This window comes from Amia ocellicauda, chromosome 20, assembly GCF_036373705.1.
Source record: "Amia ocellicauda isolate fAmiCal2 chromosome 20, fAmiCal2.hap1, whole genome shotgun sequence".
Taxonomy (NCBI): domain Eukaryota; kingdom Metazoa; phylum Chordata; class Actinopteri; order Amiiformes; family Amiidae; genus Amia; species Amia ocellicauda.
In genome coordinates, this window is record NC_089869.1 from 11,921,646 (window position 1) to 11,947,399 (window position 25,754).

General features: G+C 37.0%; 1 protein-coding gene across 2 annotated transcripts in view; it reads right to left on the bottom strand.

The window, feature by feature from the left end:
* The window catches only part of mypn (myopalladin), a 55,783-nt gene that overhangs the window by 9,932 nt on the left and 20,097 nt on the right, over positions 1–25,754 (bottom strand). For both annotated transcript variants that reach the window (XM_066692865.1, XM_066692864.1), the window contains exons 7-12: positions 25,326–25,467; positions 24,476–24,499; positions 22,136–22,252; positions 21,439–21,796; positions 2,577–3,203; positions 1,917–2,061 (exon numbers count right to left, since the gene is read on the bottom strand). In XM_066692865.1, coding sequence (XP_066548962.1) covers positions 1,917–2,061; positions 2,577–3,203; positions 21,439–21,796; positions 22,136–22,252; positions 24,476–24,499; positions 25,326–25,467 — 1,413 coding nt within the window. The remainder of the gene's footprint in view (positions 1–1,916; positions 2,062–2,576; positions 3,204–21,438; positions 21,797–22,135; positions 22,253–24,475; positions 24,500–25,325; positions 25,468–25,754) is intronic.

Here is a 25,754-nt window from a genome sequence, read left to right on the forward strand (position 1 = left end):
TTAAAAGATTCTCAATTACTCTGCACATATGCTCTCCCAATGCATTAGCCCTCCTTCTGATTAGATGTAGATCGTCCGGTTTGTACAGGTCCCATCTATCCCAGAAGAAAGACCAATGCTCCATAAATCTAAAACCCTCTTCCCTACACCAAGATTTCAACCACGTGTTAAACTTTCTAATCTCAGCCTGTCTCCCTGGACTGGCACATGGTACCGGAAGTATTTCAGAGAAAACTACCGTGGAGGTTCTGCTCTTTAGTTTTGTTCTTAACTCTTTAAATTTGTCTTGCAGAACCTCTGTCCTACCTTTTCCTGTCATTGGTTCCAATGTGGACCTTGACCAGTGGATTCCCCCTGGCTTTGGCCAGTATCCCGTCTACTACTTTGTGTGATCTACGCCTCTAAGGATTGAGTCTCCTACTATAACTACCTCCCTCTTCTGGGGGGGAGTGGGCACCATGGTGCTCTGGTGCTCAACTGCCCTCCCATCACCCTCTGAGCTGTCACTGTCCAACTCGGTGTCCAGCAGTTGGAACCTGTTGGGCATTTCTAGCTCTTGGGATGTCTCTAAGGGTTGTGCGCGCCCTTTTCTGCGGTACCTACTGTAACTCAGCAGTTCTGTACACTTTCCTGCTCTAAGGTCTCAGCTCTCCTAGGTTTTGGCGTGCACACCATCTCTCTAATGGGCTGATTGACTAATTCTTCTATATCATTAATACAGCGTAGATCAACAAGCTGAGCCTCAAGATCATGGACCTTGATCTCTAGGATTTCAACATGCTGACAACGTTCACAAATGAAATCTTCTTGGATGAGTTCATCCAGGAAGGCAATCATCCTGCAAACCTGACACTGTAGTGGCCACATGCTTCTAAATGTTAGGTTTTTTTTAGTCTCTTGGTTCCCATTCCCTAGTCAACTGCTTCACTTTTTGTGACCGAGAAACAGCGCAGCTCTTTCTCAACAGCTGCTTTAAGTAACTTTTATTTACCTGCCACCAGGTTGAGCACAAGAAGTGTTTAAACCCATTTTGTGTAGCATTATTGCTAGAGAATCTCATATAGAAAAATTAGTCTTAAAGTAGAAGGTAGTGATCTGAACTCCGAAATATCTTCTAACTGTCGGACATGTGTGACCATTGGTTATGTTTTAGTAGATCTTAATTTAAAAAAAATAAAAATAAACATAATAATCACATTTGATTTTTGTTGGACCAGGTTGCAGTTTTCCACATATTTATACAGACATTTATATGTATTCTATAGGTTGGTCTTTATACAATAGAAATGAAATGGTATGCGAACTACATTTGTGCTCTCTTTCCAGAGCCAGCGGTTTTAGTGGAATGCACACCTGGAAAGGAAATAACAATTTAACCTTTGGTTTGGCCCAGATTCCAGCCCTGCGCACTACTGACTTCAAATTTAAGCATTTTTGTGGTTCTTTTGAAGCCTATCAGTGCTTGATAAGGATTGCATTACACCAGGACACCCATAATGCTTCAGGCCTGTAAACATGAATATTCCAGACATTGGGACTGATTTCAGATTTCCGGGAGAGCAAAGCGTCTGAGACAGGACTTATTATCCTTTGTTAACATTACCCTCAAACCAACCTCAAAACAACTTTTCTTCTCTTATTTATGTACTATTGTATTAATGCAGTCAGCAAAGCCAAGCTAGCACTGTCAACGTTTAACTGTCTGTGAAATAGTTTGTGTCCTGTTTGTGTGAAGCACTTATTTTGACTTTGAAAACTGATACAGATGTGTCCAGTTGAAAACAACAGGCTGGTATGAGTGAGATGTCAGGGCATACTTGTGTCTGGAAGTTGTTTGCTGGGATATAGAATTAAAAGTTATAATAATGGATGGCAAGAAGAGAGACCTGCAAGCATTAAGGAGAAGAAGACAGTACCTGCTGTCCATTCTGGGCTGAATCTTCTTTAAACCGTAGCTTTTTCTCCAGGTCCAGAAGGACAGCATCTTTAGTGTCACGGATATCATCATCTGATACTGACCGGGGAGACCTAGGATTTTTCTTCATTATGCCAAGAGGGGACCTAGAATAGTAAAATAAATCAAGTCAATTTTCAATCAATCACAGCACAAAAACCGAACACAATGGCAACATTAAGCAAATCCATCAAACAGAAAGCAAACTAGGAGCCTAAATCACTGTTACCTCCCCAAATGCCAGATCAGCCTCTATATTTCTTTGTTGGGCTCTCCATTATTCTGCATTAGTTCTTGATAAAAATCTTCAGCAACAGCTGCTTTTCATCGGTATTGCTGACTGCTGCCCTTAGGCTTCCCAACAACACTTCCTGTTTCATGGAATTGTTAAAAGTGACTGACTAATTCACTTTGTACTTGGTGCATAAGAACACCTGAATTCACGGAGGAAACGGTGGTGCAGTCATTGGAGATTTACACTGCAGAAAAATACTATACATAGTTCACCTTCTGATTAATCTGTTGTCCAGCATGTTGCCACAGGATTGACACTAAGCTAGGGTTACTTACCAAAGGGGGACAAAAGGACAAAGCAGATCTGTAATGAAACTGTGATACTCACGCTGCAGGGGCGCTCCTCGGTAGACCCATGGCATTAGTTGGCTGGGTGGTGGGCAGTGAAGGCAGGACTGAGCTAAGGAAGGCAACTGGATTTTGAATGGGGCTGGGCGTGCTGGGGGTGGGGGACGATGCCTGGGGAGGGGACTGGGGACGGATAGCAAAGGAGGAGTACAGAGGCGGAGGGGAGGAAACATATCCAGTGGGACTGGTGGGGGATTGCAGGACCCTGGTGGGAAACAGACGAGGGGAGGGCATGTATGGGCTGGACGCTGCAGGGGACGAGGGAAAACTGTCTTCGGTTGATGCTTTCGGGAGCATTTGACTAGACTGGGCCATGGCGTTGAGCATGGGGACGGGGGATTCGGTGGGGGAGAAACTGCGCACTGGAGAGAGGCTCTGAGCCACGATGAACTGCTTGGGTCGGGCATAGTTAAAGGCTTGCGGGAGGTTGGAGTTGCTTGCGGGGGCAGGCTGGTGGAGGGGCACGTGTGAGGAGTTGACGATGTTCATGGTGGGCTGAGGCTCAGGGAAGGCGGGGGGAGCGTGGTGCACCGGCTCCGGGGGTGCTCCCTCGTGCTGCTGTTCAAGAAGGACTTGGTAGTGGAGCAGCTGAAGCTGGACCTGGTCACTGTAATCAAACAAAGGAGCAAACACAAGGGTGAGGATGGCAAACCAGCGATGGAAACCTTGCACTCAATGCCCACCGAGAAACAACACTAGGCACAATGTCAATGTCTGGAAGTAAAACGTATTTGAGATAAGTTTGAGGTTTGAAGTTTCAGTTTGAGGGCATGACTTTTTCATTTTAATTGGAGTCCTGTACCCTCTTTAGTGAGCTTTGTATGCTTCATGTTAGTCATACACATTTAAGACTTAGAGCCCCAATAAAACATGGGATGCAACCAGAAGACGAACAGTAATTTGACCTTGTAATATAGAATAAACAAGCAATTGGTTAGTTCTGTTGTTCCATAACTGATATTGTACTTGTTTTCTGTATACATTGTATCTTTTGGGAGAATTCAAAAGTCCTTGGGGTGCAGGAGCGTCAATAATCTAAACAGTAGAGTTAATAATGTTGTATTTTTTATATTAAGTGAACTATTTTTCATTAAGCAGCAGGTAATGTAATTCAGTGTGGGTAATTGACAACTAATCCTTATAGACATGAACACCTGTGCCACCTGAAAGCTGGTTCTAGGAAGCAATCCCTGTGGCTTTCTTTGTTTTTTGATTGATAATCCATGACAAATCCCTGTTTGTTCACTGAAGCGCCCCCTTAGAAAATCAGGTGATGAAAGGCTAAGTACTGCCTGGAGGGCCTGCTTGAAATGTACTTTGTTATCCCTGTACCATAAATCCTGCTATTAAACTTTTGCCCAGTCGTACATTGTCACAGCCCAACACTCCCCCGTCAGGTGTTCCACAAACCTTTCTGTTGAGATATCCAGAGCTCATGATCAAAACCTTAACAGGGCTCTTCCTTTTGGTAATACCTGCTGAAATACTTCTTTACCTGACAGGCTTAGCTGACAGATTAGGAGCCTTTACATGAATAACTCCAAATACTTTGATCAGCATGACAAGGAGTTTAACTTTACTCACATTAGTGTTGGATCACATGAATTTTGCACCACTATAATTTATAACTCGGGTAACTGTTTCCTTAAAATACAAATCCTGAAAGTGATAATAGCGTGATAAGTGACAATCATGAGATAGTACCCCACCCTGTGATAGGTCATGCCACAGATTATTAAAGACGATTCCACAAATGAGAAGAAGGAGATTGCTGGTAAGCCTGCCCAAAGACAGAAATAATGTGTTTTTTTGTATATACTACATTTTATTAGGGATCAGGATTTTTTTACAATGATTCATTTCAAATTGGGCTATAAACATAATAAAGAGCCATGTTCCAAACAGATAATATATATTTAGAAAATATGTGTAAAACTATATTACAATACATAAAATGGATGCAAAGATGTATGTAAAATATATTCATATTGACATTATTACAGCATAAGATTTTTTATATGTATTTCCCATGTGGTTAATAAGGATTTTAAAGCACCCAATAAAATACTTTTCCAGTTTGTGTTATCATTTCCTTTTATATATGGAGATTCGGGGCTGTCTTTCATTCCTGTTTATTGTCTTGTCTTGTCCAATCAATTGTTTGAAATTGACACACACAACTTAAACGTCAACCCCAGTTGTCTGACTAAGTTCTCTAGAAAAAAACTGTATAGCTCCATTTGGACATGAGATTGTTAAAATCTGAGAAAAAGTACCATATGTTGATATATCTAATTGGGATAAAGATAAAATGTTTAGGTCAGGGTTCTATTTTTGTACTGTCTTTTTGATTATGAAAATGCACCAAAATAAGTAATTCAGAATTTGGAATTTAAGTTTGAGATCAAGAAAGAGTGGGTTCACATACAAAAGTTAGATATAACTAGGATACCTACAGACAGACCTTTAACAGCTGCAAATCCTTAGTAGGCCACTGGCATACCAGTGTTTTTGCTGTTTAAACTGTTTTGCAAAGTCAAAGAGACATTAGCAGAGTGCACACACTTTTCAGTCATCTGAAATGATTGGCTGCAGAGCAAGTTTCCTCCCTTTTAGGTAATTATAGTACAGGAATGAACAGATTGGAAAAATGATTACGATCAAAATTGTGAAAGAGGTCTTGTAACAAACGCTATAATTAGGGTCTGTTTTTGCTTAATCTAAAATTCACCTTAATCACAGTCTGCCACTACTCAAAATAAGGACTCAATCATATTTGTAATACCACAATAAAGGCACCGCAAGTTTGACAATTCTGCAGATTTAGGGCTGAATATTATTTAAGGAGTTACAAATGTATGAAATTGAAATGCCATTTATTTTCTATTAAATTATGAAAATGTTTTAAAAAATAAGATTATTTTTTTCCTTCAATAATCAATACCTTTTATGATCTATCCACTAGGCTTGGCATAAATATATTTTGTATATATGTAAATACGTATTTATTTATTTTACCATTAATTATCAAATGTAGCCAGGTTGAGTTTTGAAACTATGGCAACAAAAAATAACGCACATTGTAAACATGAAACTAAGGTATGATTATGTTGTCACAAGATATATAATCATCTGCCATGTCTCTCCATAATTTAACCTGCGTGCCTAAGATAAGTGTAATGTATGCTTTGTTGTAGCACACTTAGGCTGCAGTGTTTCTTGTATTTCCTTCATCAGTTTGGTACCTTGGTTCCAATAAAACTGTCATCTTTTTGGAAAATGTACAAAAAGGGCTTGGCTTAGTCTTGATGTATGGCGTCTGAGAAACAAAATGCTTATGAGAAGCTTTGGATGTATCGTACTGTCAGACTTCAGGTTTCGTACTTTTGGACCTCCGTTTGCTATGCTTCAGTTAGTTTTCTATGAATGAAGGGAAATGTGTTAAATGAAGACAAAAATGGTATTAGATATTCAGGAATGTAATAATGATGTTGCAGACACTGACCGTCCAAACACCTTGATGATTGATAGCTGTAAATGCTGTCAACAGTTATCATAGGATTCACAATAAAGTCATGTGAAATTGTGAGTTAAAGAAAACAAATCTGAGCCAGAGGGAATCAAGAAGGTCACATCTAAAAAATAAATAAAAGTTTAACTAACTGTATGGTGTGATTAAGTGTTGATTGATTAGTCTAATTTTTCATGTAATAATTATACACTTTGTCAGTGTTAATGCACTGCCTGTTTTAGCATTGTGAAACTACACATTTCAAACTAGAAATTATGGTTAGCAGTTAGCAATTAATAGCAGAGCGGTATTTGTTATGGCAGAATTAAATTTAGAACAGGAAGTAGAAGGAATTCCCTACAGAAGGAAACAATTTTCATTAATTGTTCATCTAAAGGGAACAACGTTGTGCTGGGGTGCAGAACAAAGGGAGGCAAACTGAGAATGTGGGAAGCTATTTGTATTAACCTAAAGGTTTTTCGGGTTATGCTAATTATTTTAAACATTCTCTTAACCTATACCGTCAAAAAAGTTTCTAGAAAAAATCGTGTACATGAACACTAGCTTATGGATCCAAGAAATAAATGAACAGGAAAAACAAGTGAAAAATACCACCCTTGAAAAATAAAATTATTAGGGAAAATGAATAAAGATTGAACTATTCCTTTATCATTTCTGTACTCAGATCATGTATGAGGTAAAGCTCTCATTGTTTTTAATGCTTACTAACCCTTTTCCTGTTTGGTTTTCTGGGGGGTATTTCCCTACTTCTAACTAGATTGCTGCAACAGTTGGACAGTCCCAAAACTAAATTCTCACTGATGCTGCTTGCACAAATATGTTAAGAGACCATCCTTACTGTTAAGTAAATGATGTGTTGTATAAACAGAGACTTTTCCTATTTTAAAATCTTCATCAGTCTCAGCCTTATCGGTGAGAAAATAACATCCAGCAAATAAAACCTCTTCTTTTATGGTAATGTTTACAGTGTGGAGAACAGAACAGTCACATTGTTGGTAATCTCATATTCTGACCTGGCAGCCGTGTTAGAAATACGTGCTTCTCTCAAATTCTTGTTATCCCATTTTCTTTTATGGTCTAGTTTCAGAGTAGTAGTTCATATCTGAGCCCATGACCATTTACTGCAGTTCACTTAATGATACAAAGGCCTGTAAACCGATCCCTGCAACTGAGGGGGAAATATTCAGAATGAGATCAACCTGGAGTTTCAATACAAAGGACAAAAATATATTTTTTGTGACCAGATACTGTACACTCTGATGCACAGTTTACTGTAGCATCTGGATAACACATTTAATGTGGTAAATTATTATCAATCTTGTCTGAATACTGATGTCAAGCCGCTAAAACACAATATATGGGGACTTCCTGTACAGAGGGACTGTAATTTGTAAATCCTCTGAAGACAGAAATGCTTTTAAACAGCTCAGCACCTCTCTGGGAGGCCTAGTAAATGCAACTTGTATCTTTTGGAAAACCCAGACCATTTGCCAAGTGCTCCTCTTAGGAATTATGGTTCTGATAAAGAGATCTGTCTAAACTAGCAGCTGTGTTCTATAAAAAGATGTGATCGTCACTTTACAAATAGTGAACAATAGAGAGCCTAAATAATTCAGCGTTAAAAACAACTGGGGGATTGAATTAAGTCGGAATGAATGTACAATGTTTTTTTTTCCTCTCGTGTCATCGCAGTTTGTTTACAGGGCTTTGTCAGATAGACGGATAGAACAAATAGTGCAGGACAGTTCAAAACCATTGTTTATAATCACTTTGGGCTGTACCGGATGGGATGCCAATGTGATAAAGAGAGCATTCCAAATGACTTGTTTTAAAAATGCTTGGTTTAAAGTAAATCATTATGAAACTGAAAATGATTCTTGAAACTGAAACACTTTACTGATTTATGGATGAAAACATATATATTAAGGTTCCTTGCCTAATATTAGATTTTTCCATTATTTCCACATTTTCCAATAATTGTCTTTTTGTTTAGCTGTGAAAACTTAATTCAGGAATCCTGTGTAGCATGACTTTTGACTTTTTGATCCTCCTTGGATCTGGCAAATAGGTTCTGGTCATTGCATACTTACAGAATGCAGAACCTTCTTATATAATTGAGGACAGGAGTCATGTTGTTGCTTTGATTTACATGTATCCCATCTTTGTGTATGAATTTAAGTCCAACTTTGGCAAGTTTTTCCTCCACAAACAAATCACTATGCAAGACAGAATGCGACCCACAACTCAAAAAATGTATCCACACAAACTTTGTGTTGTACATAGGAGTATAGGAGCAGTTTAGTACTGCTGTGGAATGACTGAAATGTTGATAAAAAAACAGTGGTATCCTAGACCTTGATTGAGCCAAAATATGCTAGAGATGTTTCAGGTTTCATTTGATTGGAGAATGGAGGAGGGATTTTGGAGAGCTGCATATGAAGTGGTCATTTTTCATATTTCATATTTTTCTCAGAGCAGACACCTCATTCCAAAATACATTATTTTCTTCATTGTTCACAGACTTCGTTTTACTTCAGTTTACCTGATTACTAGGCTGAAATTATTTCAGATGAGAAGCCACCATTAAAAAACCCAGTTGAATGAATGGGCTGAAATGTAAGATGCAATACGCTGTTGAATCACAGATTTTATGCTCTGTTCTCACAAATATGCTAGGATGCACTGTTTCCTCAACTCCTCAAGCGAACTACAGACTAAAGCTGCACCGGATAGATGGCTTAACAGAAACATAGAAGTAATGACAGCTCTTCATCAGGGATAACATCATCCTGTGCTGGCATGCCCTACTGGACACACCCCATAACACTCCCACTTCTGTGCCTTAAGAATTTGAAAAGCAATTGATCTCAAGGTCCGAGTCACTGGCGCCAGAGTAACTGGTGGAGTCTGTGTATGAACATGAATCTTCAAAAGACTACAGGCTCTTCAGGCCTACTTCTTTTTATGTTCCCATACTGTTTCAAAAGTCTGTCTAGCAGTGACAATGTTCTTATTACTGCTGCACACATGGTATGAACTTGTGGGTTAACAAGAGGACAGTAGGCCTCTATCATCCTAAAATGGAACAGGACACTAGCAGGACTTCCCAGGAATGTCAGTTAACCAGCAGAATGACACTAATACACTGCTCAGAGCCTTTTTCTGGATTTAAACTGTAAAATCCTTTGGTTGGTGGATCTTCACTGTGTGGTCCAAAGCCCAACCACGATTTGTTTATTTTTAAGCATAACATAAGGTTACCATGTATGCATTGTAGGAAGCATCACCCTGGTTGTCTGCAGATGAGGATAAAGTCTGCATCAACCTCTGAAGAAGGAATGTCTTTGATGGAGGATGTCAAACTGATTGGGATTTGGAGAATCAGAGAGATGAGTGTGGCTGAGCTGTTCCTGAAAACACTATGTCCATCCATGAAATATTAAAAAAAAACAAGGCATTAGAAAAAATAACTTGCACAACCTGTACCTTTCCAGCTCTTTGGAAAGGCAGAAACTCATAACATTTAGTAGAAATCAATCAACACCTTTTGGGGGAACTAACAATTAGGCAAAGTTCTCAAATTAAGTAGTTGCAAAAACACACCTTCCTGAATTTGTGTAGCACAAAAACACTGCGGCTTGGAAGAGCTAACATAGGAGGAGTCGGTTTTTCATACACATCCTTACTGATGTGGAAAACAAACATCGTTAGCAAGGACACCTCCTAAATGAAGTATGCACAGCAACACACTGATATCTGAGATGTCAAAGTTGGTGTAGATATGTGCCTGTAATGTGAAACCATAGGAAAGATCAATGGGACTTCCAATGTTATTCTACAGTACATTGACTTACATTGACTAGGATTCGAACCCAGCTTCCTGGGAGAAAAAGTCCACACCCTCTACCACTATGCAAAAATCATCTCTTTTGTCGAGCTGTAGCTATGTGGGTTGGCTCATTACACTGGGGATCAGTTAACAAACAGCTAGTCTTACAAATTCATTTCTGTGTGAAATTCATCACATTCATTGATGAATGCTACCAAGAAAACAACAAGCTGCGCAGCACTGATGAGTCTCAATGAATGTGGTAATTTGTTCCCCTCCCAGGTATGAAAGGAATTCCACTCGTTGAAGATGCCATGGAGGTAAATGCTTGTGGTTGTCCAAAATCCGTGCATGTAATCAATGTCAAGTCTGGGACAAACTGGTCAGGAAGATTTGGCTACAGCAAGGACAGTCATTGAATCCTTGTAATAGTCCTTTGTGGAGAGTCATACACCCAATGTTTCTAAATCCCTTTTGTGCTCTATGCATATATACTAAGCATAGGGTATTAAAATACTGTATATATCTCACTTCTGTGGAAATCTTTGCATTGTTTTGAAGTATTAGCATCAAACCTATTTCCTGAATTATCTATTACTATTATTAATGTTGTTCTGATTCTAAGAAAGGTCTGAATGGTTACTGGCTATTCAATCACATTAATGTTCATAAGCGGCTAGCCAGTACTGGTTTGGCCCAAACTATGATGGGAGTATTTTAAAGATGAATCAAGAAAATGCCTCATAGTGAAACCCGTCTTGTAATTCTATAAAACCTGATAGACTACACAAGGCCAGAAAGTTGTGGCATTACAAATATAACCACCAGTTCACAGGAAGCCAGAAAAGTCTAAACAAAACAGAAATGAAAAGCTTGGACTCAGTCAGCTGCCAAGGTATTCATCCCTTATTACCAAAGCTTAAGAAAAGCTTATTTTTAACCGTCTACGAGTGCCTAAAGGAGTTTGGAAAAATAAAATACTTTGGGGAGATACCGATGACTTTCAGACCTGTAAAATAAAATAAAGAAAGGAAGACTTAGCATAAAGAGAATGTCCATTATAGATCAGGAATTGAAAATTGTGAAAACTCTGTTGTAAAGGCCCTGTATTTCTTTGTGAAACACAGGAAAAACATAGCTAGAGACGGTATCAGTTAAACAAATTTGTGAATTTTACCTGTTAACCCTAATCCCTTGTCAGACTGTGATAAATTCATGACTACTGTTATATGAGATGGATTCTGAGACAAAAATGTAATTCGGGCATTCACTTCTTCATCAGTTGGGAATTTCAGAGAAAAGCATCCCATGGCAAGCAAGCTTCCTATGTTTGTTGAAATCACTTATCACAAAAATGGCCATTGTGAATAATGTGGCCTAATTGCCCCTAATGACTTCCTGAGGCTGCAGCACTGAAGAAAAATAATGTGCTCACCATATGGTTCTCTTCAGGGAAAACGTGCCATTCTTGCACCAGCGTGAGCCAATTCCAGCCTCAATTGAGGTATTCTTTTCAGCTTACATAACACAGTATTTCTTTCCCAGTCATAAATAAGTTGCGGATATCTCTAACAATGTCTTACATTACTTGCACGCTGAGACCTGCAGATAACAATATGGTGCACAGATGCATTTTGTTTTTACGATTGATATGTTAACATGAAAAGGTAAATATTAATTTGCTGCTTTTTATTTTGTTGGGAAAACACAGCCTTGTGCATAACCTTTAATGCATTCTAAAGTGATATTAAGCATGTTTTAAAGTAGTTTATTTCTACACTAGACTTTTTCATTGTTTTCCTATATGGTTGCTGTCAATTTTGATTTATTTTCAGAGTGGTTCAACTTGGTGAAATTCATAAGAGTTTTCATCCTCTTTCATCAGTTTTCAATTATTCTTCCCTAGTAAATGCAATGTCCAGCTTCAGTCTACATCAGAGTGAAATGGGATTTTAACTCCCAAAAAACAATATACAGTTTTGGAAACTGTAAACTAGTATCTTCAAAAGTTTTCAGTTATCAGTGATTTTGTTCTCTCCGAATTATGTATTTTCTCAATAACTATGGAAATTAAACATCAAAATATAAACAAGGTGTATTTAAAACTAAATTGAATGTATGCATTCATTTATTTATGTAAATGCACATGTGGATAAAGTATTTCCAAGAAGGCACACAATGTTTATACAATTTAAACTTTGGAGACATTCCTAATGGATCAAAATCTTAGCAGCAAGTCTTTGATTGTAAATATTTACCTTTTATTCCTCGCTATCTTTAACATTATTTAAGTAAGAGATATCACATTCTTATTACCAATTTTCCTGCAAATAAACCTAATGACTGGCAATGCAATCTGGTCAGATTCAAAGAAATCTATTAAAAATACATTAACCTGTCACATTATAGATAACCAGAATAGTAATGCATGAGACACAGTCCTCATTAGCATCTATATGTACAAAATAACATATAATAACAACTGTGGTCCATCATCCAGCAAGAGAAAATAAATAAATTAATATAACACTCCACCCCTTTAAAAATTAACATATTTGATATATATTTGATATATATAATATATATTACAAATACATTTGTGTACATTTGAAATTGAAAAGGTTTAGTTTGAGTACATTCAAATTTCACCATCTCCACTTTGTAAGTTTGAAATACGTAAGATGTGACCAGTACCGAAAAAATTTAGCAAACTATTAATGCTCTTGACAACTGGTTGCATTCCATCCTAATGTAGATTTGTACTTACTGTGAGTTACTCAAACAGCCCAAGTGAGATGCATGTCATTCCTTAATAAGTGCTGCTGTGGGAACTGAACTGTTGTACCATCAGGCTCAGTCCAGTGCAGTGTGGATGACTGGCTTAGTTAGTCTGTGTTTAAACAACTACTACCACTTGTCCCTCCTACCTTAAATATTATTACTTTGCTGCAGTTACTATTGCTACTGTTTGCAGAGCAAGAGCTCTTCAAAATAAGAGTCCAGAGGCAGGCCAACAAAAGTCCTCTGTCAGTCAGCTTGATACATTTCGATTTATTCTGTGGGAGAAGTGTGTTATGGTTAAGAGTCCTGTTATGTTTTAATTAACTCAATATAAACTTATGCCTCGGCCGTTTGGAAAAGAGACCAATTTGTTTCCCCAATTGCCACCTTTGTGTGTGTTATCCTGCTGGGCCTTCAGCTACCTGTTTGTTTTTCCATGCATTTAATGGCAGCTCTATGGTGTTCTCTGGAGCTGTTGGCACCATGACAGGGGTCCCAGACACACATTTATCAGACCCTAAAGACATACAGAAGCAATTGGCTTGGGAAGTCCTTTCTAATAAAGGAGGCCTTCATCGTTGCTTTGCACAAATGTTCCAGTGAGAACCTGAATTATAATTTATACTTTGTCTATTTTAAGTTTGACAGATTGTTTTTTTTCAATACAATTTTCCTCTGTAACAACATTTTATATATATCTTTTGTTTTTCTAAAGTCATGTTTGCTAAAATAAGAAGTGAAGCTTTTCACATAGCCTTTAGAGCATTATTTTATGCTTCTGAGTCATAATTCACTTAAATTGACATTTTCCGTTTGGAGTTAAGAGGCTGTCATTAGAGAATGTGGTGTTTCTTCAGTTTTTAATAGACGTCCATTACATTATTCATTCTTAAATACTTTTTAAAATTTGTAATGGTGTATGAACAATTGGCAGCTTAACAATTATAGTGCAAAAACTAACCACAATAATGATCCTGATAGTATTGTAAGTATGGGTGTACTTTTTTAAATAATTTACTCTAATTTAAACATATCTCTTAAAATATTCCTTTTCCAGAATACTTTTTTCTGATTTTTTTCTTCAGAGTTCCTTAGAAGAACACAAAAACAATATGACATTCAAAAAATCCATGTTACAATAGACTGTAAACTATGAGTGAGCAACGTATCGTTAAGAGGTCGCTGTTAGGAAACATTCTGTTCCCTTTCCCATAGGAATCAGCAACACCTACAAACAACATCTTCCTCTGACGGTGGAGAATATACAAAGCCATATTTCAAATACTTTCAGGTTGAATACGAAGCAATCTTTCAAGTTCACAGCACATATGGTATGATAAAGTTTCCTGCCTTTCTATGTTTCCTTTATTTTCCTGTTAACATGTGGATAATAAGGAAATAATGTGGATTAATAAAGGATTAGGCCATTGATTTCAAACAAATGCCACACTCAAGTGCACATTAACAGACACATGGAAACCAGCCCTTCGGGGATTGTTTCCAGTCATACATGTTTAAAGAGCACCACTAAGGGAAAACACTGAGTCTGTTTAGGTGTGAAATCAGCTTTAATTTATGCTGTTGATAAAGAAGCTTATCATTTCTAGCAGGGCAGGACTAGCAATGTTTCCTGGTGATTGTAATTTGGCAATGCTCTGTCACATTTTGTAAATGTTAATCTGTTTTTTAAATGTCTAGAAATTTTTGTCAAGAGAATCAGAAATTGACATGAGGTGAGATCATAAAAATATATTGGTGATTGGTGAAATGCCCAACTGTAAATTCAACAGAACAAATTCAAATAAATCAGTACACACATCAACCATCTTTTCCACAATTGGTCCACAGTTCTAACTTCAGTAAGATCCAAAAGTCTTTCTGCCTCAAAACCAGCCAGTCAAATTGCTATACTGTTTCAGCTCTAGCCAATCCGCTCCCTGCCAGCTTGAATGATGCCCTGCCTCCAGCAACAAGTGCCGACAGAATACTACAGGGACTGTTCAGTAACTGTAACGTTACCTTCTCTGGCAATGTATTTTCCGTACATGTATTTTTCATTCAAATATCAAGTTAAATATAGGTTTTTAAGTTTAATAAATTAAAAAAGAATTTCAATAGAAATAAAGCCCTCTCGATGCGGGCTCTAACATTTGATAGATGACCTTGACTTGATCTCGCCTTCAGTTCTGGACACATAACTCCACTGGCGGTCATCGATCAAACATTAGAGCATCAACAGGCTCTATCACTTAAACAGTCTCTGGATTAAAAATCAAGCCCACTCTTGCATTCTGCACTGAGCTGAAGGCCATTGGGAGTTGACAGGCATCGTTAACTTGGGGTTTGGATACCAAGCCCATTTTTGGAAATGGACTTCTCTGTCTAAAGGAGGCAGCAGACATTTCATACGCATCGCTGTTGCTACTGTTAACAAATAAGAATAAACATTCGTGAATGTTTGTAACACTGTAGGTATTTGTGTAAGCTTGAAGAAACAAAACACTGTAGTGTAGATATTGCAATATTATAAAAATACAGTGCAATAGTTTTACACATTTGATATCCATTCTCACATGCAAGCAGCTACTTCATGGTTATTAGAAAAATGTGGCTTCACTGTCCTCTGAATCTTTAATCAACACGCTGTCAGTCTCTTTACGAAGCTGTGGTCCCTCACAGAAGAATAGTGTAGTAAACTCATGATGACAACCTGAAGGAACTATCACGAACTTTTTGCAGTTTCCTACAGTTGATACTAGTCAACTGCAAGCATTAGACTCCTGAGAAGATACATTTTGCTGGATTTGTGTGGCATTTGAGTCATTTTAGCCCCCTCCCCTCCTCAAACATGGTTGCTCAGCTTATAAAACAAAAGTATGAAACAGTGCCTTTTTCATGAAGAATAAGGAAGACTGCCAACAGGTCTATAAAATAGGCGTGTACATTTCTGTGAGAGTCCTTACGGCTGTTACATATACATAACCAAAGCATTGTGTCTTTTCCCTCTTGCCAAATATGGAGGGAATGCCCAAAGGAAAGGCCGAAGGGAACAAGAGGTGTGCATGCAAAAGTCAAATTTATCTTATAAGCTCTTTATAGTGCACACAGAGGGAGTTTCCTGAACATTACTTGCAGGTGCCTGACTTTGTATTTGAACCCTGCTGCTCAAAATAATCTGTTACAGTGTCTGTAGCTTTAAAAAAAAGAAAAAAGAAAAGGAAAAGTGATTTCCAGATGGGGTTTAACAGGCTTTTTGAAAGGTTCAGACTAAAATAGCAATACTGCTGTAGTATGGTTTTAGAGACTTTTATATGCGGTGTAGTATGGTTATATTATTATTATCGTTGACCACGTTTCAGAACCGGTAATTTAGCAATTAAACCTAATGATGCTGGAATAGATTATGTATCTTTATCTGTAGAGTGGGGCGGGGGGGGGGGTGTTGGCAATAGTCTGTAGAGGGACTTCGGGTGTAATTGGAGAATGTGATTTGCTCGTCAGCCAATCAGAAACGTTTGTTCTACATCGGCCTTTGTACATAACAAAATGGCGGCCCGGGTCTCAAAATGTTGATGTAAACACTGAAATGGGTGATAATTCTTCAAAGGCATGAAATGTAAGCGCATCAGTACAGTATTCATAGAGCAAGTGAAAATTAGAGACGTGTCTGCTGATAACACACAAGAAAATGCATCTAAAAAAGAGGGTCTGATCAACTTTAACCTTTAACTTCAAAATGTGTTACTTTTGCAGCCTAACAATGTTGGAGGGTACAATGCTAAATCTTAAAAACCTGCTACTTAAAGCCTTAAAATGTTTCTCTCTCTCTCTCTCTCTCTCTCTCTCTCTTTGGTTTCGATGACAAGTTTTATTACAAAAATACAATTTATAGGTTTGAATTTGTTCTGAGGTCATTTTCCAAATCTTTGTATCTAGAACAAAAAACAGACTGTGCAAATGTGAACTGAATACTCTACAATTCCCTGCACAGTGAGGTACGTGTTAAGTATTGTGCCAAAGACAGCTATGTTCAGCTATATCCCTATACTATATATTGCATTTTGCCAACTGTAAACACTTTTTGAAATATTAGAATGTACTTGCCATAAACCAAAGTACATCTGTTGCCTAGTAACTGCTAGCTGTTTATAAATAAAATGAAAGCAGTTTGCAGCATCACTGAAAATCTCACGTGCTCCCCAGTTTCTCCTATTGCTGTGCTTGAGCTGTTTGCCAGGCAACCCCAAGTCACACCTTAATACTTACAAGGGATTTGCTGTAAACTACAAGTCAATTTGTTGCTACCTACAGAAAATAAGAAGTTAGTTACAGCAAAATAACTCAGGCAAGGGGTTCCATGACATCAGATACCAAGAAAGCTGCAGCTTGACACGTTTAACAACGTCAATCATTCCTGAGGCAGCATTTTTTCTTCATAACTCATTTGAGTCTATTTTTGTTTGAATTATAACACTGGAAGAGGGCTGACAATTGAATCCTGGTTTCCGCTGGCCCAGCCTCCCATGTTACCGCTTAGCCAAAAAGCCCAGACCCCTTGGGGGGCAGTAATCACGAGCTATGTGCTCCTGGGACCTTCTCCAAGGCTATGCATGTAACAGTATAAAACCTCTGGCTCTTACAATAATGTAGTCTGTGCCTGGTTCATATACAATTCCATTCTGTTTAATTTATGTGAAGCAAACTAAAAATACTGTGAAACTAGGATTTGAGTTTCAACTGTATATAATATTAACATTATCTTAATTTGCCTTCAAAGAGACCTTATACTACAACACTTGCTGCACGTAACATACCAAATACCATAATCAAACACAGAATTTCAATTAAGCCTTTTTTCAGTGCTTTTAATAATCTGAACTTGTCTATTGTACTTTTCGCTGACTGTAAATGTCATGACTGTTAAATGTTTGCTCTTTTAATTTACACACTCTCAAAGTGCTTTAGTAAATAGTACTTGTTTTAAAGGGGGATTCAAATTAATTAATAACTTTTGAAGTGAGTAGCTAAGGTAAAAAAAGTATTCTTTCCTCAAATATTGATTCTACTGTATATTCATTCAATCACTTCATATATCATAAAAACTAGAGCAAAAAATGACAAAAGAATTATGTATTGTATCAATCTCCTTTTATGAGAAATACTCAAAAACACATTTATTCATGAATTGATCATGAAAACGCTAAAGGGAATAAAGCTACATTATGGGTGGTTTTAATTTAATAACTTGGCTGAAAATGTATGACAAGTTCAAACACAGTTTATAGATTTAACAAAGTAAAAGTAATGATTTTTTAATGTTTTTCCAATGTATTATTAACTTTAAAAATTAGCTTTCATCTTTTACAAAGGTTGGGTTTGTAGTTATTTACAGACCCATTTGTCATTGGAAAGTGAAGCCTTTTGATAACATTTTATTATTATGAAATACTTTATTAGAAGCCAAAAGCAGTTCAGGCAAAGAACCAAGAAGTGGTTGATTTCATCTCATACTTTGGTAATATAAATAGAGAACAGAATTGGCCGATACAGACAGTAAAATAAAACCTGGACTTACACAAACAGACCTGTCCTGAGCAAAAGAATAATGTTCTTTATGCAGAATTATATGGGGAGAGGGATTGGATCTGACCTCCATCTTGTAAGTCAGACATGCTATCCTTCTCAGTAAGCAGAAGATCACAGTTTTGAAGATTTAGTCTCTATACAAATGCAAACTTATGATAGTATCTATCATTTAGCCAAAGCTCATCCTCAAAATGCTTTACAGACAGTGCAACAATCTTCTTATGATCTACTTATTAAAGCAATACTCTGACCCACCTTCTAACAGCAAACTGCAAATCTTGATATTGGTTATATTTATGAGTAGAAGATAAATAAACCTGCGACAGAGGACTGGGGTTTGTAGTTTTCTTTTAGCAAGTGGGACAAAGTTTTGATTTAATACCAGTCCTATTTCTGAGCTGTACATAAAGTAACTCGTAATATTTTCGGTACTGAAAGGAGGATATTAGATATGTGAAGTTTTGAATATTCCTTGATGTGCCTGGCTGAATATTGCTGAGCTAATAAGATAATGACCCACCCACAATAGGATGTGAATATGTAGAAATAAGTATGCATGGAAAGTATGAAAACCTGGCAGGAACCTAAATTCTTAATCCTAATTCAGAAATCCCAATTTTCCTCTATTATCCTCATTATCATTTTTCATGGCACAAATGTATTAATAAGACAGATGAGAACAAAAACAACTTAAAAAACAAAACAAAACAAGGATCCCTATTTCATTCCTTTACTGTTGACACAAACAGTAATAATTTAATGAAGTATTTGCTTTGGTATGAGACCAGGGGTCGGATTAGATCAAAACTTTGACCCACCCGCTAATAGCAAACTACAAACCTGTACATCATAGCGGTTACATTTCTGATTAGAAGAAAGTGTCATCTTATTGAAAATGAAGCCGCAACCGAGCACAGTTGAGAAGTTTTCTATTAGTGGGTGGGTCAAAGTTTTGATTTAATCTTGCCCCAGATACCATATTTTACATTGCAAAAGAACATAATTACAGGGTTAGTTTCATGTTCAACTATACTGAAGAGAAGTTATGTTTAAAAAAATAAATACATTCTGAAAAGCTCAAAGACTGTTATTAAAATACCGTGAAATATTTACTGTTGTTGTCAAATATTTTCATAACATAATAATTTATATATACATTTATAGATATAGATACATAGATATCAAAATATATTTTCTGATTCAAACAAAAATGCCAAATTACTAAGTGAAGGTGATGTATTTTTAAATGGAATAAATGTGTATAGTTCTTTCAAGCAGACCCAATAATAATAATTGACTTCCTTCTGACCATAATGCGCATTGCATTCAGGAAATGTAACATGATTTGCACTGATCAACTAGGCCTAGGCACATTCAAGAAACAAGGAATATGTGTTTACCTTCCCATGAAAATAAATCCTACTACGGTGTGACTAATTAGAAATGTGTGTATAGGGTTATTACATGTAATTTAACACCTCATAAAAGAGTGCCTTCTGCAATCACCTAGTTAATGTATTGAATTATTATAGAATGAATGGTGTCCCATTATTGAAATGCTTCTGTATAATCTTATATTAAAATCATTGTAATGACACTGAATTCCTCCAGATGTGTGCAGGGAAACATTAATTTAGTGTTACATGTGAGGTATGTGAACCTTGCTCACACCTTTACACCTACACACCTTTTGAACACAAAGCAGAGAGCTGTTATGTATTTTTTTTCCCATGTTCTCAAGACCATGGGAAATTACCCTTCTGGAAAGTATGTGACATACAATAAGGAATAAGAAATTATTTAAAAAATACCTCTCAACATTTCTAATAAATAGAAATGTGCGTCTTGGTTATTATGGTTAGTACTGACCAGTTTCTCTGGGAAATACAACTTTTAAAATCTTAATTCAAAGGTGTTATCCAGGTTCTGTTAATCTGTGTGTAAAAGCCCAGCAGCACTGAAATATTTCCTCCATGAAGTAGGTTAAAGGCTTTTTCAGAAGTTTTCTAGGAACAGTAATCTGGCTGTGGTCAATGAAGAAAGTAAACAGAGGACTAACAAATCTGAGATAACAGCATACATGACATTATAAATCTATGTAATTATAGTAATTAATGAGTTTAAAGGACTCATATTCAAACATCACAAAGAACCATGTACCTGAAATCTTATATAACTTGAAACGGTAACTTTGAAAGGTGTGGTTAAGGATGCAATTATATAAAATAATGAAATCTTCTGCCAGAGCATCGCTAATGTCATTTTCTGCAGGCTATTGCATTCCTTTTCTTTAATTATTAAAATTTTCATAATTACAGTCTATAGCAAGAAGAATTAACCATCAACCCAAAAACATACAATTAATGTGTGATAAATCGACTTCACTTAAACTAATTAAAACAAACAGAAAAAGGAAAAAGGAAACAAATTTGTCTCCAGCTAATATCTGAAGAGTCTTTTTTTAACTTTGCTTATATTATTCTTGACTGTTTTGGGAATTGTGAGCAATACTAATAAATCTAAACAGAACTGACCCTCCGGCTCACAGCAAACTATAAACCTGTACATCATAGCGGTTTATTGGTAGAACTTCTTACAAAAAATTAAGCTGCCAATGAGTACAAGTTTGTAGTTTTGTATTTGGTCGTGGGTCAAAGTTTTGATTTAATCCCAGCCTTAGTGGACTTAAATTTCCATTATAAGCCTTCCACTCTAGACTGTGTTTTAGGAAAAATATATTTTATGTATGTATTGCCTGGCATCAAACAAAGCAGAGATATACCTCAGGATTAGTGGTTACGTTCAAAGTTAATATAATATGCATGTATACAATTTCTCGTCACAACATCAATACACCCAAAATATTATTGCAGTTACAACCTCTCTAATTTAAAATGAATGCATAGCCTCCCATATAAAGTATTCCTCTGGCAAGCAGCTTATTGACAGATACAATAATATTAAACACAGAATGTTTGGGATTTATGGTGCAGAATCGCATCCTTAAACAAACATTTTTATCCCTATTTCTTTGGGGGTGGTGGGATGTAAATTTGTTTTAAACTAGAAGTAGGTTAATAAGTTGCATAACAATTGAAAAACAGTTATACTTACAGCTTGGGCTTAGCCAGTACTGGTGGGGGTTCTTTGACTGGTGATGTTGGCACTGCAACCCCTGTAGACTGTCCATTTAGCATTTCAAATGGGGAGCTGACTTTTTGGTGCTGTGTGAATAGAATCCCTTCTTCTGAGGAGACCTGGCTTTCCTTATCGTCCTCGGGCAGCTTGAAGTGCACGCGTAGCCCGGCCTTGGCGCTGGAGCGCGGCTCGTTGTGGTTGACGAGAACCCCCTCCAGTTTGGGCTTTAGGCAGCCTGTATCTGTAGAGATAACTTCAGGGACTCTGTGGTGAGAGGACTCCACTGTTATACTGCTAAAGGCATTGGAGTGGATGTTATTGCTGTTTTCGTTACCTACAGGGAAACAAAATGAAGCATTTCTTCTTCTCACTGTGCACCTGCCAGCATCTAGCAGCAACCAATGAGCATGAATGATTAGAGAAACTAATCAAGAGAGTTATAGGTAGTGATAATGGCTAAGGTATTTCCATCACATTGGTTGTGCACAGTATGCTCAGACTGCTCCTTCATCAAACTTCAGTAAGGCAACGTGAAACCTTTTGCAGAAAGTGATACTTGCACACTGTATTCTAGAGTAAAGTAACAACGGGAATTATCAACCTGTTTACCTGAAATGCAGGCGAAACTGACATTTTGGAGATTCATCCAATATTTATAATGATAAAACCTTACCTTTCACTTTCAGATAACCAATGCTGGACACAGTCCCGTATTTGTTGCTTGCTGTGCAGGTGAATGTCCCAGAGTCCTCAGGGAACACCTCCGCTATGACTAAAGTACATATCTCCTCTATACATAAGAAGAGGGAAAGTGGCAGGAGCAAACATTAATGGTTTGACCGTGCAGTGGAATATAAACCAGAACGTCTTATCTACCACATCCATCTTGGCTTGTACATTGAATCACCTTGTGATTGTCTAACATAAAACCATATCAAAACATGTCTATCTGGTTTAGCAGTTCAAAGGTTATTTTGGATGAATAAGTACATTTCAATCAGAGAGAAGTATTCTCATGGTTCAATAAGAAAAAGTGAAAACTTTGCTAATGGGCTTCTGAACACAATAACAAGTATTGTTTTTATTTAAACAGGAAAATAAACTTGCAAAGCATTTCAATTCTGTACATGGTTTGAAAGAAGGCTGTAATCAGCAATTGTGAAATACATGATTCAGACTCCTTGTGGATACCCTGCTGGGCCATTGACATATGTGCACCTGTATTTTCTAATCTTGGACCCCCATCACCACGGACAGGAGCCAGGTGCTGACTGTATGAAGATGAGCAAGGGCTCAGTGCTTTTCAACCTTGCAGATTCAAGAATTGCCTTTTTCTACCTACTTGTCTGTTTCTATTATTTATGGGAAACAATAAATTACAAGCTAAAGTTCAATGTCAACCTCCATATTGATCCCAGATGTCAGAAACCTTCTGGCTGCTTTTACATCAAATGCCTCTGATAAATAGTTGAATTAAAGCTGTGCTTAGACATTATAAGAAAACAATAATGCAGCATATGAACTAGTTTAAAATAATTAGTTTATAGTTAATATCAGTTGTGACACTGTTTTTCTAAACTAAGCTTCAGATATTAAACATTTTTGAAATTCCACTCTATGTTGCTGAATTCATGCACATTGTCATGTTTTTCTGTATTAAATTAGAAACTGAATATTCAAATTGTGTTGCCTAAATATTCCACTTTTCTGTTTAATATCTTTCTTGAGTTCCTGCTACCATTGAAATGGCTGAAAGACTTTACAATGTATCTACACATAGGTGACTGCCGAACATGACAAGGATTTTCCTGTTTAATAGCAATAATGGATCTGCACAATGTATATTAGTCCATTTGGATGTGCATGTGTCTGGCTTCATAATAAGCTTTCTACCTACAGAGCTACAGACAAGAGGTACGGTTCTTTTCAGTATTTGAGACCACCTTCAACCTCTTTCATATAGTATCTATTGGTAATGTTTAGGAATGCAAGTGTATACATAGGAATGGGTGTGGGTAAATTGTCACAAATGAACCATTTACATATTCCAGCAGGGTTAGGGAGAAAGGGAATCTATTCCATGTTGACATTTAAGTACCAGCAGATGTTTTATATCATGTAAACAGCCTTGCAGTTTGAAAAGACTGGCCTTCTTGAAAGGTTTAAGGTTACTTTCAGAGCAAGGAAGCTTCATTGCCTTTTATGGCTCGAAGTTCTGGAAAAGCAACATTGGCTCTCGCTGTATCTGACTGCACCAGGGTGAGCCCAAACTCAAGTGATGGAAAGCAATATTTTTGGCAGCCAGACAAAGGTCAGCAATTGTGTAAAAAGTATCTGTGTGACACAGTCTGTGTCTTGCTGGTTGGGATTTAAACTTGTTTAGAGTGTTTGGGAACGTCTCAGTGCACATTTTGCAGCCTGAATTTAGTTTTAGGATTTTAGTATGCAATTGATCTATGTGCTTTTGCTTAAGTAACACATAGACGTGCACATAAATTATTTAAATATGATGAGTTTCTAAGTTGCTTTTTCAATAACTGGGACACAGGTGTATTCAAATATCAACTCATAGTCCCCTTAAAAGACAAACAATACAATTTGAAATTACACAACCATGCTTAGCTTAAGAGAGTCCGTGAAAGACTGGCTTTTCACACATTACTGAAAGGGTGTAACTTTTAGACTTCCCACGCATGGAAGACAGATAGGTCCCAACAAGAGTGCTATTAGGAATCTTCAAACAATCAGAGAGTGCTTGTGCTGATAAAGAAAGTTCAGACCATTGTTAATACACGCCTCATTCTTTCTGCACAAACTGCAAGACAGGAGTGGTGAAGTTTAGGCAACATTACTTTAGATCTATTTAATGTCATAGCTAGAGGACATTCTCAGATAGTGCTATGATTTGAACAGGTGGTCTGAACTTTTCACCTGAATACATTATGCTGCTGGTTGTTTGGAGGGCCAGGGGATGAGAAATTAGCTGAATCAGTCATGCTTTCATGATGCTTACCTGCTTCAGCCATGGATCTTGGCTCTAGAAAAGACACAGAATGCAAATTATGAATCTGATGGATTGCAAGTACAAGATGTCTGATGCGTAGAATACACAAACTGAATATATACCTGAAATTCTTACCTTAATATCCTCCCATATGTGTGCTGCAGAATTCATATATCATGTTAGGTACTGTACAAGTAAAATTTAACATCTGTATTAAATCTTTTCACCTTTAGTTTGTTTAGCCGTGAGCTTGCGTAACATTCCTCTGATACCATTATACCACTTAAGCCTTTTACAGCAACAGATGTAATCAGTTATACACAAACAAAGCACCATGGTTTTCTTATTCAGTTGACCAGAAACATTTAATAATAAACCATTTTAATTAAGAGTTCTTTTGAACTCAGTCTTCCATAACATATGGTTAGTAAATGAAAAACAACTCATCAAAGCTTTCCCTAGTTGTTTGTGTAGTGACTCACCAAATTTGTTTTTAATTTTATATTTCACTAGAACAGTTTAGAGAATCTGGGAGTAAAAAGATAAATATACCACAGCAAACTGTCACATGGATACAGTAAGATTTTTTTTTTTTTTATCCAGCAAATGTATAGCTTCAAAGATTGTGTCTGCATTAATTCACCTGTAAAGACTTACATATATAATTGAAATAATTAAATATATGAACCTATGACTATTCATTGTTGTGCAGCATTGAGTCTTTGTTTATTTTTGTGGAAAATTTAAGAAATGTGTTTCCAATATTGGCCATCCATCCTTGGCTATTTTTATTAAATTTTAAATGCATTTTAATGCATTAATATTAAAGGCATGTGTCACAGCAGTCAAACGGACTTACTCTTCTGTAAAATCCTGAAATCAGGAGAATCATCTATCAGGGTCCCTTCTCTGTACCATTCTACTTTTGGGGAGGGGGCCCCTTTCACTCTGCACTCCAGCACGACCAGCTGGCCCTCAAACGCTGTCAGGTCCTGGAGACTCTGTGGAACAAAGGGTGTTTGTTACTTTAAATTTGCCACTTTGAATGTTACTTTAGCGGTATGAGGTACTAAATAAAGAGTTCAATATTTAATCATTGCTGATATCAACCTTTTGTCCAAAGAATAAAGCTTCTATCACATGTATGTGCCTCTTATTGCATCTCTCACTTGTTGCATATGCTCTTGTTTGTGTGCTCTTCGGGCTGTTTATCTTTACTGTGCTAAGTAATATATTCCTTATGAAAAGAGCGTTAGAATTGTTTATGGGAAGCTTTGCCGGCACACCA